This window comes from Harpegnathos saltator, unplaced genomic scaffold (assembly GCF_003227715.2).
Source record: "Harpegnathos saltator strain DR-91 unplaced genomic scaffold, Hsal_v8.6 scaffold280, whole genome shotgun sequence".
NCBI classification, from domain to species: Eukaryota; Metazoa; Arthropoda; class Insecta; order Hymenoptera; family Formicidae; genus Harpegnathos; species Harpegnathos saltator.
This window is the reverse complement of record NW_020230073.1, coordinates 421,912-435,973: the sequence shown is the minus strand read 5'-3', so window position 1 is coordinate 435,973 and position 14,062 is coordinate 421,912. Positions and strand designations below refer to the sequence as shown.

Below are 14,062 nucleotides of genomic sequence, written 5' to 3'. Positions count from 1 at the left end.
ATGACGGCGACGGCAACGATGACGACGACGGGACAACCGAACGATAGCACCAGTACCACCACACAGACAGTTAGCACTGCAGATGGAGGGAACAGCAACAGCAATAGCAGCAATCAACAGTCTACGTCGAAGTCAACGCAAACGTTGCCGTCGACATCGGAGGATTCTACGTCCGCATCCACGCCGTTTACTTTCAGCATGCTCACAAGTATATTCGAAGAACGTAGGAAAAACGCCAACCTAGTGACCCAGGAGGATAACCAGACTAACCAGGAAACGGGCACTTATCCGTTTCAATATTGGTTCGATAACTTAAACATAGTGACGCAGCGACTGATATCGAACGATGACTCCGTTCTTGATATGACAACAACGTTGAATGACAAAGCGGAACAGCAGGACACCGGAGATGCAGCAGAGCAAATCGTTGAGACGACTCTAGCGACGAGTGTTACGGCGGCCAACTTTTTCGAAGACTCCACAGCCGAGTGTCTGGCCATCAGCGGCCAAGAAGAGCAACTGGACGAACAGTTTAACATATCCGCCAACATGCCGTTGGACTTGAGTTCAAGCTCGCTGAGGAATGAAGCAACCAGTAACAACAGCCGGCAGTTACAATGTCAGCAGGTGTCGTTGAACCTAGCGAACTCATCGAAGATGGCCGGCACCAGGAGGCGCAAGGGCGCCACCGTAAAACTGGAGCGAATGGCGGAGAAAGAGGAGGACACGGACGAGGAACAGATGCAGAGCGAGAAGAGACTCTGCCAATCGACCTTGCCCACGGTTACGTCAGTCCCGTCGACCTCGTCCATGGCCGCTTCAGCTCCGTCGACTTCGTCCGTCCCGGAAGCGGCTGCCTCAGATGCTGCGGAATCGAGCGAAAAGTGCGAGGACGTATTGACGCACAACAAACCACCCGTAGATCATGATCGTTACGTGTGCTTATACTGCGATATACCGTATCCTGATCAAAAGATATACCTCGCACATATGCGCTACCATGATGACGCGGAGCCCTTCACGTGCGTTATGTGCGGCAAGTCATACGGCAACAGGGCGAAGTTCAACCTGCACATTTACGAAAAAACATGTGTCAATCACTGACGATGCTGAGGCGCTCGGATCCTCGCGTCGTTGTGACTTTCCTACCTTTTTGTAAATAGGATGTATTTTTTGTTTGTATTCCGGTGATTCGCTGAGCGAATGCCCGTCACCTCGTAATCACAAAAATGTAAATATCAGAATCACACTATACAGAGTAGCATAACGCATAGGATCAGTAAGAAGAAATAAGATTAGGAGAATAAGAGAAATAAGGATTTAGGTATAGGAGAAATAAGATTAGTGCATTGTCGAATAACGGAGCACTGTCTTTCTTCTCGCCGCGCGTCGGCAGTAGTTGCTAGATCAACTGTGGCTAGAGTGGCTGCAGTGCTTTTCCAATCATCCATTTCAGTCTTCAAATTTCCGTAATTATTAATTCAATAATAATTGCGAATTTTGCAAAATGATATGGAACTTTTGTGTTCGCTTCGATTCTCTCTACGACTCCACGAGAGATTGTTCAGATGATCTCAGACATCCTGTATATAGGCGACAGATTATATTGTTGGAAGTCGTTTTGAAGATTGAAGGTTGTATAAAACCACACATACATGCGCGCGCACACACACACACACACACACGCTCTTTGTGTCCTCACGAGTGTCTCCGTAAAAATTATTCTGGGACACCCTGTGTGTCACCCTGGGTATACAGTGTGTTCCGTAAGTCGAAATAAATTGCTCAGAAGATGAGTGGGGAACCAAAAACAAGAAAGAAAGTTGACACAGTCCCTGGCCAAATTAATAGACGCATTAGATTTTTTTCAGATTTTTTGGCCAGGGACTGTAGGTACGAAAATGCGTTGTTTTCGAGTTATCGCCATTTTATGTTAAAATTTGAAATTGTTTTGCTTTCGAATTTTTTTGTCAAAATTGAAACATGAAATGGTTTTTATGAATTTCAAAACATAACTAAAATCAAATAAAAGTTGCAAATAAAAACTGCTTTAGCACTACCCAGGATGCACCACGTGGAGGTACAGCCTACTTAGCATCCCTTGGCAGAGATCAAGACCCCACAGTTCGTCATTCCTGTATTTAATGACTCCAAAGTGACCCTCTTTGCCATATGTGTGTATGTGTGTGTATGTGAGAATGTAAAAATTATATCAGGTGTTCAAAATGATCTCCTTCTGCATGAATGTAGACTCTAAGCCTTCCTCCTAAGGGAAGTCTTCTTCCCGAACTCTTTGTAGCCCTTTCGGATTTTCCCTAATGTTTTCAAATCCATTAGTTATTTTCATTTTGAACTTTGTACACTGAGTTGCACAAAATAGAGTTAGAATAGACAGAAGATATATTTCGAACTTTTGTTTTGTCACGTTATGAATAAAAATGAAATACAGCGGGCTGAACAGCTACGCATTATTGCAACATTAGGCAAAGAGTTAATCAATGTTTTCCAATATTACACCTTTAACCTTCTCTAACGTATTTGTCTAGCATCCGCCGTGATACGATATTTTCAAGAACGTCATATCCAGGATGTGACCCACATGAATATGAATTTAAAAACACTTCTTTCGCGAGCTTTTAATTCGTAACAATAGACATTTGCAATTATATCGGTTGGTTTTTCATCTGATGTCATTGTTGAAAACAACATTTACCGTGAACGCTATATTATTAAATGAATTATCGTAACAAAAATATTTATAAAATATAAAGTTTCTCATTAACTTTCATTTTTGAATTGTTTTACTCTATTTGTTTATGCAGAATACTTTAAAAATCAACTCATACAAAAAATAAGGAGATTCTATTTAAAATAAAAACGTAACTGCATTTTTCTGGACTAACATTTATTGCACCAACAAAAAAATTAACTGCATAAAAAAAATAGTGTGCTCATCAAGCCATTCAACTTCCCCTTACACCATTTCTTTCTACTGTCCAAAATGCAATAAATATTAACTATTACAGTTTTATAAAACACCTGGTGGATGGCCAAAATATTGTATATATTCATTCTCGTACCATCTGTTGTCGTAAATGAATATCGCGGTAAGAAACCAAGGGTCTTATATTCTGTCGTCTTTGCTTGCCTAGGAGTGAAAGATACGAAAACGGTCGGACTTCGCATCCCATTGTCAGAGATCGGTATGGATTCGATGATAACGTTGGAGGAAGAATTCGACGTTTACCTTATGACACAGGACATTCAAACTGTCACTTTCGAGAAACTCCACGATATGACCGACAAAGACAAGTGCTTCGAGAAGACTGAGGTACTCGATTCTACGGGTATAAAATTTCTAATTCATTTAATGAGCGGTTCAGACATAGTTCCGGATATTTGCTTGGAGATGACTACGAGAAATGAGGCAGACAGAAAGCAGATATTTCTTCTACCAGGAATCGAAGGTTGCGGGAGCATATTTAATTCTCTGGCTTCGAAAATCAAAGGTCTCGTGACATGTTTACAGCACGGAGCAAACAATATCCCTACGAGTGAATCTGTACTGCAGTCGGCTGCCAATCTGTTACTTGTAAGTATTAATGCCTGATGGTACACATGCACTTTCTTACCAAAGGAAGATGAAAATAAGGCTTCGATTGAGAAGCATGAACATTAGTATCAAAATATGATAATTTAGTTATATTATTTGTTTCACGCCACTCGTTTCAATAAAACATATATAAGTGGAAAAAGTGCACTTTGAGGGACGATAAATTTATACAAATTCAGACGCTGTGCTTTCCTAAATCGCATTAACACGCGACATAAAATATATCATCGTAAGAAACAAAGAATTTTATGAAAAATGAATTTTCCCAGTCGTTCCCAGCGCGATCTGATAAATAGCCGGTCATTTCCGCGTTCTATGGCAGTAAGGAACGATGTTTCCCAGATCCATTGCGCAACTTTTATCGCCGCGGAATATTAGAGCCTATTTCACTCCCTTTCGTCCCCATAAAAGCAATAACACACAATTCACAGAGTCAACAGTTTGGCTCCGCGCGAGATAAACGTGTGCCAAAGATGGCACGGCTCTGCGCGTCCTCTTCGAGGCTCGAAGTCGAGTCGAAAACACCATATAGACTATCTTCCTCTCGTCGTAAACTGTTTAATTTCATCGCGGAGAGTCCTCTTGACTCTTAATTTTTACACACGCGCGGGGAGAATCGGCAAACTCGCGAGAGTCGTCGTCGTAAAAATACGGTGCCCTTGTAAAACACCGTCTCGCTTGTTTTCGTTTACCGCGCGATGTAATTGTAATCATTCGCGCTAACGTAAAACCAGATGGTACGGGATAAGATAAGAACTGTCAGGCACTTCTCTTTATTGGGATACCATCTAGCCCAGTTAATCAAACGCGCCTTCGCGGAAAGAAATAGACATGTTGGAAATTATCGGACGTAAACAACGAGCATGGGATCGCGCCTGCCGAGGTGTAAACATTGCCGAGGTCACATTGATGAGGAACGCGGTCGCTAGTATTTTTGCTAGCTCGAAGCCGAAGCACGAGCATGAGAAAAAATATGTTGATGTATATCGAGGAAGAGACTGCCGTAGCAGTGATTCGTTAAATTTGTTTTAAATTGACACTGCGCATAAAATATTATGCACAAAATATCAGATTAATATTCGTATAAAGTGTTGCAAAAAGAAGCTTCAGTGCAATCAGTATGGTTTTTCATTCGTCAAATATATATCTTATCGATTATCACTTTCAAGGTTCCGCGTATAATTTTTCGCAGAATAAATATTTCCGCAATGATCAGAGAGGAAGTAAACAATACTTCTCGCAATTCATATTCTTATTAAACTAGATATGAGCGCATAGATTATCGCGCACTATTTTTTATTATCTCTGGCCGAAAACCAATGCGATTTATATATTTATATATGAGCATGCATTATAAAACATGACGCTTTTTGAGCGTTTGATCTGCACACTCACCGACTTTCGTTGATTCCTGTAACTATGCATCCGTCCAATGTCTCCTCAGGATTCAGGACAAGTTTCTTTTTTCACAATGTTTTGTCGCTTTTTCTTCCTCTTTGTTTGTCTTTTCTCTTCCATTAATTCCGGTGAGATTTAAGGAAAAGAAATGGCGAGACAAAGAAGCGCGTATATGGTCGCGTTCAAGAGATGAGATTTTTATCCCACGAAGAAGTAAGCACGATAAATTGCAACGTTCCGAGAATGTATACGTGAGACGCGATTCGCGTAGAATCAATCGCGAATGAAAATTACGTTTAGACAAGAAAGAAAAAACGAAAATGTTTTATTTCGCAAACGGTAATTCGAAAGAAACGCACGTCTTGTTTCGTAAGGACTAAGTTGTAATGTAAATAAACGCGCGTATCGAATTTATCGGTAATCTCAAATGAAATATTATCGCTTTTGACACGCGTGAAAAATGTAGAAAATTCATAAACTCGACAGACATAAAATTTATCAAGCCAAATAAGATAAATAATGGTAAATTTTACGTGCGATGACACTATTCTGATCAAATTTTAACATTACACACTACTCGAAGCAGGAGTTATATTGATTGAATCGCAGCAAATAATTCCATATCTTGATTTCAATATAATAACAAACTAAAGCATTTATATCTGTATCTTCTAATGATACAGAGTAAATATAAAAGAGAGAAATATATATTATATTTTAAAGATTCTGTTGTGTAATACGGTCATTGAAAGACACGATCTCCTGATTATTTCGAGCAACGTGTGAAAAAAGTATAATTAAATCGCATTGATTTTCTCGAGATATTGCAAACGCCCATCACCATAAAAATGTCTTTTCTTCTCTGACTCACCGATACACAGCAGACAGAGTCAGCCGCGTTCTGCTGCGGATCTGTAACAAAAAATATAGTTTCGTTAGTTAAATCGTTAGGTGAAAAGTTAGGTTAGGTTGAGTTCAGTTCACGGAAGCGCGCGCGCGCAGATACAAATGTTGATCCTTTGCCATCGTAATTCAACGGTTTTTATTTCAATCACTCGGTTTTCGATCGCAATGAATGAAGAAGAAATGTACAAACGATCAGTGAACCTCACCTTCAAGCCGACTCTGCTCGGCCCGAACCGGATCCTCCGGTGCAGCATCGGCGTCCGTCGAAACTGCATCCCGGTAACTGCAGCTATCGCGTGGCCGCAAACTCCAGCAGATCTATAACAAAAAGCGAGTTTCCTCATTAGTATTACAGCGACAAATGCGCCCCGCATCAAGAATACGAAGACTCGAGACTACAAATTAGCTTCTTTTCACTTAATCAAGTTAACCAATAAAAGTTTACCTTTAAAGACCATGAAACACTGCTATTGCTCAAGATGCTTCGGGTCGTCATGCACACACACACACGCACTCACGCACACACACGCACGAATATTACATGTTACACGCGCGCGTACACTGTGATCAAGCGTGAAAATTCGGAAATTATTACGCGCGGCGATCCGCCGATCCGTCCGCCGCCGCGGTGTAAACAATAATGGAAACGGTCGCGGCAATTACGTACTTATAAACATGTTATTTTCAAAGTCGCGTGACCTTGTTCCGCCGGGACGCGTCGTTACGAGAGAGCCCGTACCGTTGTATAAAACTTACCTTTTTAAACAGAAAGGTAAAAAGAGGCGCCAAGTACACGCGCAATACATATTGAGTTATTTTTAGAAATTTCAAATAATTTTTTTTCAAGTTATATATGTAACATCAAATTTTACAAGTGAAATTTATAACTATAATAAAACTCTACAACACTACTTTGCAAAAGAAATGATATAAACGGCAATGTTTACGCTTTTAGTACTGTGCATCGTACCGCACCTGAACGTGTTACTTTGGGCAATGTAATTTATTATTTTCGTTATACAAGTAATAAATTTGTACAAATAAAACTTATATCTTTAACAATAAATTCTTCTATTGAATACTATAAATAAAACTCTACAAAACTGTTCTACAAAAAAATGATACAATGCAACTGATACGGGTGCAACTTTGTTGCGCTTGAACTTGGCGCGAGGCACTACCGTGCCTCTTGATATAACAGCAAAATTGCCTTTTCGATATTTCAATGGTTCCATTCCACTAGACTGGTATTGCGTCACTTCGATTAAGAAACTAATAAGAAAAAGAACTTTTGTATCTTTCTTGCAGCATGATATCAAAAATAGTGAGTTCTACGGAATTCATAATAGTTGGGTATTCATACGGGTCATTAATCGCTATCGAGTTGACGAAACTATTGAAGGCAAGAAATTTCACAGGACGGTTAATATTCATTGACGGCACATCGAACCATACGAGAGCTCTAAAAGAACTATATTTTCCGTTCACCAATCTTCAGGAATTTCAAAATAATATTCTTTTAGGATTTTTGGATCACTTCTACTCTGTCGGTGATACATCGGTATGTTGTATAAAGTGAGTTTATTGTTATAATGTAAGAGACATAGATAACGATGATTGTTAACAGATTCTATTAGAGTCAGAATTGTCCAAGCACGACGACGTGGGAGAAAAAGTTGGATGTTTTCGTCGAATGTTTTCCAGACGATATGGTACAAATAACTTCTTTTGAAAATTACAAGATTTATTGTACGACAATTTATAAACATTTGATGGCTATTTACGATGCGTTCTCGTCGTTGCCGATAAAATCGCCTATACTGTTACTAAAACCCACAACGCTCTACTTGCCTTCTGCCGGCGAACATGACGGCTTGAACAAGGCAATCTTAATACAAGGACGCGTATCAATGGAGTTTGCGACTTTGAAAATCAATTGACAAAAATATTAATCATTATTTAGGTGACCGAAAGCAGCGTACAAGTCTGTCATATCAAAGGTAATCATCTGATGTTGGAGAGCGATGAACTTGCCGATATCATTAAGGAGTGTTGTCTTAAGCAGTTAATCTTTAAAATGTTGTAATTCTGCGAATGAGAAAGCTTGTAATTCTGTGAATCAAAGGTATCAATGTGTATTGGAAGAGAAGGGGAATACTCATATTCCCCTTCTCAAACGAATATTTATTATAAACAAGGCAATAATAAAATATTATGGTATAATACTCGTTTGTTTATTCATCGGGATTCATGATTAATGAAAAAGTAGAAACAACTCATATCACCTCCAATATGGAGAAACGTTTATAATTCTAAGAAAGGGTTGCTTACTTTTTAGAGGATATATACTTTCATAACTTCGAACAAGTGCGAAAATTTGTTGAAAATTGGATCAACTTCGAAGAAGGTCCTCTAGAGCATATTGCATCGATCGGAATAAGTGATAATCGAATGGAGCAAGGTCTGGAGAATACGCAAGGTGCGGTAAGATTTCCTATTCCAGCTCTAATAGCGTTTGCTTTACTGATAATGCAACATAAGGTCGAACATTGTCGTGAAGAAGAATCACTTTGTGTCGTTTACTCGTAATTGGTGATCGTTTTTGTTCTGCTTGCTTCAATTGTATAATTTGTATTTTGTCGGTAACGATCAGCGATGACAGTTTCATTCGGATTTGCTTTATATCTAGGGAAATGTCTACACAAAATAACAAATGTTCTTATTCGTAAAAAAAAAAGCATCAAAATACTTATTGTGATAAACGCAAATATTTTTTCTTTAAAATCTCTAAACGTAGTCATTGATTCTTGTATGTATTGTACATTGTGACATATTTAGTTGTTATTTGAGCAAAAGATTCGTGTATTTTGATTGAATTTACGCTATAAAAAAATTGTTGAAAATAAGTAAAAAAAAAAGTCCGCACTTATGGCATGTTAGTTATGCCTTTATGAGTTTCGGAAAAATGCAATAATTGGAACCGCCATAAAAACATTCAAGATGTCTATTAGGACCACTTAAGGTGTCTTTTAGAACCAGCAATTCGAATTGTTAAGAAATAGTTTGCGAAATTTAAATATAGCGATTTCCACCTTGACGATCAGCCACGTTCTGGCCGCCTTTCTCGCATAGATGATGACATCGAGCGCGATTTAGTGTAAAATAATTCACGAATTTCAACAGAAGAGGTTGCTGAGAGAATCAACATTGACAGATCGACCGCATTTCGGTTGACCGTTAACCGCATCTAAAAAAGATTTGGGTACACTTTGAAGCTCGATGTGTGGGTGCAGCATTTGCGCAAGGTCTGTTTTGCAGCGTGTGGTTTTGCGTTGCCGACCGAAGCGAGCAAATTGAATCAAGTCTCTGCAGCTATTTCCTTGCTTGGCCAACTAAATAGTCGTTTTTGGATCGACTGATGACTGACGATAAAAAATGAATTCTGTATAACAATGTTCAATGCAAATACATTTGAAAATAAGCAAATGAACGTATAGAATCCATAGCAAAAGTCAATTTGTATTCCAAGAAGGTGATGCTTTCTGTTTGGTGGAGTTACAAAGAAATAATTTATTTTGAGCTGCTCCCCGCTGATAATAATAATAATAAATAATTTTCCGTGCGCGTTTCGATACTGTCTTTAACAGTTTTTCTTCTAGAAACCGTAGAAACTTCAGAGAAGATTAATTGAAAAACTGATATCTTTAGCGCATCCAAGAAATATTTAGCCGTTCTTCTTATTGCTTAAGACTGATTTATAATCAGTCTTATAATCAGATTTATAATCAGTCAATAATAATTATAATGATTTATAAATTAAAATGACATACGAAAGTGATATTCTTAATAAAATGCAATCGAAAAGTCAATCGATTAAACATATTTTTAAATGTAGCTTTCCATGGTAAGATAAAAATGCAAGATTTTCATATTTATCTAAAATATCAATTGAAATTATCGTTGCGTCTTGAGCGGCACACAGTTCAATCTTAACGAGTAAATATCATTTAATACTGACAAATTAGAAATATAGGGCGAATTAGAATATAACGTGAACCTGGCGTCTCAGTTTGTTCGAATTCATTCTTTCTGCATTTATCGGCGAAACTATTTGTTTAAGTTCTAAGAAACTCCACAACTTGTTAAAAATAAGCCGTAACGTTTAATAGTTGCGAGTTCCCACAAGATGAGACGCCTACTTTATACAAACATATATTTATCATTTCGATATCGATATCAAGACTGTAATAATAATTAGACTGGATATAATAATGTACAAGATTTAATCAATTCCTTAAAGGAAATTAGAGTAAATTAAGATTTCGTTATAAACATGAATGTTTCCAATTGGGATTTACCAATATTTTCTTCGACGAGAAGGAAGATCTGATATCCGAGCTGTCTATTAGATGCTTAATTCGCGATATTTCGTTTGGCACTTTCCAACATCTATTCCGCGAAATATTCACTTTGAGCAATTATTTAAAGACACTGCCGCGACGAACATGCGAAACTTACTTTCAGCACTCCCGACGATAATTCGTGCGCGAAACTGCAGCTTCGGTAAATTGAAGAGAGTAGCGATTTAAACTTCCAACGGCTATAAAGTAAGGAATAACGTGCAAGAGAGAGAGAGAGAGAGAGAGAGAGAGAGAGAGGGAGAGAGAGAGAGAGAGAGAAAGAGACTCTACTCCACATTCTCGAAACTCACTTCCGTGAAACGGTCGCTTGTCGCAGCTAACTAACGATCCTAGTTGCAGCGTGAACGTACGGAATTTTCCGAACAACACAAGACACCACAATATCATCCTAAGCACGCCTAAAATATCTGGAAAATGTACCAGAACGCCCCGAGCACATGCAAAATTATCTCAAAACATCTTACACCGCTATATTGCGTACTTTCAGCATCCTTAACGGTGACTCGAGCGCAAGACTCACCCTCAGCAAGTAGTGATTGCGAAAAACACGGAACATCTCCACGAATTTGCACATCTCGACATGTTCCGATCCGTTGAGCGTTGTATCACGTGATTGCGATTCTCAAGATAGTGATCGTTCACTCGGGATCCTTCACCCGCAATTTCATTCGGCGCTCTCGATGATCTGTTATATGAGATATCTGATTACAACGGATATTGCACGCTATTTTGTTACAATACATTCAAAATATTTCTGACACTCTCGATACGTATTATAAGATACGTATTATCAATCGGTCGTACGAAATAGGTAAAATGCAATACCTCAAATTCGTGGGCATTCGTGTCGAAGATGTTGAGTCAGACGAGGGAAATGGAAGGTACGCATCTCTTTCTTACGAACGAAAAACAAGAACTTCTACAAAACACAGTACTTATCATACATCGTGCTTTGATGAATTTGCACTTTTCGTATTCGTTTATCAGCTTATATTCGAAGTTGATTAGCAATTTCATCGATCCACTCACTGTTTGTCTCAATCACCGACGAGGCGCTCTTGGAGAATGTCGACTCTGGATAAAAAAGTGACGATTACCGTTCAGACACGAAGAGGGCCTGGGAATCAACGTAAGGTATCTATATTACCGACCATTTCGACATGAATACTTGGGTGATTAACTCGCATTAAAATGCAGTTATTGTACATATATATATATATATATATACTGTTTTCTAAATTCTAAATTCCAGAACAAAATAATAATAAAGCTGACAATCGCCGCTACATCATAAGCTAATAACTCAAATGACGACGTCGACGTAAATTCCCATGAGGTCGTCGTTCTTTGATAATACTTCGTCGATGACCAGTGAGACGGAGACCGGCCGCTAGAGGTCGCTGTGCGACGGCGTGGATTCGCCGCCGCAGTGTCGCGCGTCGCTTCGCGCCGGTCGGTCGATGTGATTTTTCGTTGCGTCTCACGCTGCATACTCGCCGTTATAAATTGTAAGCACGGGAACGAGGGTAAAATGATCGCGACGTGAGCCCTGCCGAGGCATCGCGGTGTTTTGACATTCTCCTCGCACTCGACGACTGTGTCCCTGCTTTTCGTAGTCAGCTGCTAAGCGCTCGATCTCACGTCAAAGGAAAGGATGCGGCACGTTACATCGATTCTGTCGGCCCTGCTGCTCTGCCTGCGTAAGTACCCCATACGAAATGGAGTAGTATAAGCCGCACATACGCCGGCGGCTCGCCGGCGATTCGCGCACGGCGCTTCCCTCCTGTTTCCTTGTTGCTGCCATGCCGGTGTCTGTCTCTCTATCTATCTGTCTGTGCGCTGGGGTGAATCACGCGGAGGGAAGAGCCGATCGAAGTTTCCGTGGCGGTGCGTTTCTCTTTCTCCTCCCCCTCCTCCCCTACTTCTCTGTCCCTCTCTCTCTCCCTCTCTCTCTCTCTCTCCCTCTCTCTCTCTCTCTCTCTCTTTCTCCCTCGGAGATCTCACGCCGATTCCAGTTCACTTCGACCGGTTACGGCGCGGCGGTTCTTCCTCTTTCTTCCTCTCTTTCCAGCCTTTTTTCGGCGCTCGCCGATGCAATTACAGCTAATTGAGTCCGAATCGCGCGCGCCCCGACCGGGGCCTGGAGTCGCGAATTCGGGCGGATTCGACTCTCCGCAAGTAAGAGGAGGAAGAAAAAGCGGGCCTTGCGAACGTGAGCGTTTTCGAGCTACGACGAGAGAGAGAGAGAGAGAGAGAGAGAGACAGCCCGAGGCGATTCTCCGGCGGGATCGTTAGACCCCGCGATATCGTTGGCGCAGGAAACGCGCGGGGAAGAGTCTGTTGATATTGAGTTACGCGTTAACTTGTAGGTTCGCGAAAGCGAGGAGGGCGCAAGTATCATTTCGTGCGCGAGGAAATTCGAGATATCTGGCAAGTGCATCGGCGCGCGATACTCGGCGCCGAGCACGATACGTTTCGCCGAGCACTGTAGTAGTAGGCGCTGTAGTAACCCGCTCCCGGTCGCATGCTGCTGCTGCTGCTTCGCGATAAAATCGCGTAATTCGCCGAGTAAAATATTTCGGTGTTACCGGTTTGCTTAAGCGCGCGATTAAGCATCTCGAGTGCGCGGCGCGTGCGATGCGCCGCGAAGGGGCCTTGGATCGCATAAATCGTTCTGCCTAGTCGCGGCTTGCTTTTAACGTTACTCACTATTTGCTTCTTTTCTTTTTTTTTTATATTCGCCACGCTTCTTCGTTCGATGTTACCCGTCTTGCAGCTGATACATCTCCGAACGAGAGCTTCTGCCATTTATTGTACGCTTTATTTCCTCGAATGAATTTGATCGGCGCGGGCGCGACGATTGTTTCTGAAATCACCGTAACTCGTCGTGTATGATGTTACCTCGTTTCTAAACAACTCAACGAGTTACGATATTACGTGCTTACGTATTTGGGCAAAAGAGGCTAATTTGGTCCTTCAGCTCGGCGCGCGTTCGATGGGAATACCCACTCTCGCATTAAACGTCCATTTTATCATCAAATTCGCGAGCGAGGTTACGTATTATCGCGAACATTGTATTCTCCTCGCCGCTAGTTCATCGCAAACCTGTTATTCGGCCGTCAGCTACGACAACCGACCGCGTCTCGACAACATCACACTGCTCTTCGGAGGAAAGAGAAGGTCGGAAAGAAAAATGCAAGAGTGAAAAAAAAGGCAACTCTCTCCTCTCATAGTATCGCGCCGCCTTCTCTCTTTCTCCGTCTCTCCCCTCCCCCCCTCCCCACCTCGCCCTCTCTTTCTAACTCGGCAAGGCAGGTTAAAGAGTCACGGGGAAAAAGAATAGAAAGAGATATCCCTTCGTCCAAATCGGAGCCGGCCAATTTGCGCCCTTCTCGCGGCGAATCTTCCTCGTCTCTCGCCGGGGAACTCTCGGGATCGCGGTCCGAGAGGAGGAAAGGATGCTGCCACTCTCCACCATGACGATGGCTCTCCTCTCAAAGAGGAGGAACCGGTTCGATAGCCGTGCACACCTACACGATGTGAAGCGACGAGTGTACGCAGACTCAGTCTGCGAACGGGCAGGAAGAGAAGGAGAAGGAACAGGGCGACGGGGGAGAGCGGGGGGGGCAGAGGGGTGGCCGACGTGTGGTATTACATAGGTGTACACCTATACCTAATATTGGCCACCGCGGCCCCGGAGGTGGGTGCGCGCGTGCAGCGTACA

At 41.4% G+C, this 14,062-nt stretch overlaps 2 protein-coding genes across 2 annotated transcripts in view; both read left to right on the top strand.

The window, feature by feature from the left end:
* The first annotated feature begins 18 nt into the window (after positions 1-18).
* On the top strand, positions 19-1,104 carry LOC105187810 (protein hunchback). Its single transcript, XM_011148851.1, has one exon. The coding sequence runs from the start codon at positions 19-21 to the stop codon at positions 1,102-1,104; it is 1,086 nt and encodes a 361-aa protein (XP_011147153.1).
* A 10,673-nt stretch (positions 1,105-11,777) lies between these two features.
* Positions 11,778-14,062, top strand: part of LOC105187804 (inactive tyrosine-protein kinase 7) — a 48,522-nt gene continuing 46,237 nt past the window's right edge. Inside the window, exon 1 of the mRNA XM_025299481.1 lies at positions 11,778-12,038. Coding sequence (XP_025155266.1) covers positions 11,993-12,038 — 46 coding nt within the window. The 5' untranslated portion in view covers positions 11,778-11,992. The remainder of the gene's footprint in view (positions 12,039-14,062) is intronic.

Excerpts from the sequence above, each read along its gene's own strand:
- LOC105187810 (XM_011148851.1), top strand. The coding sequence starts at position 19 with ATGACGACGACGGGACAACCGAACGATAGCACCAGTACCACCACACAG.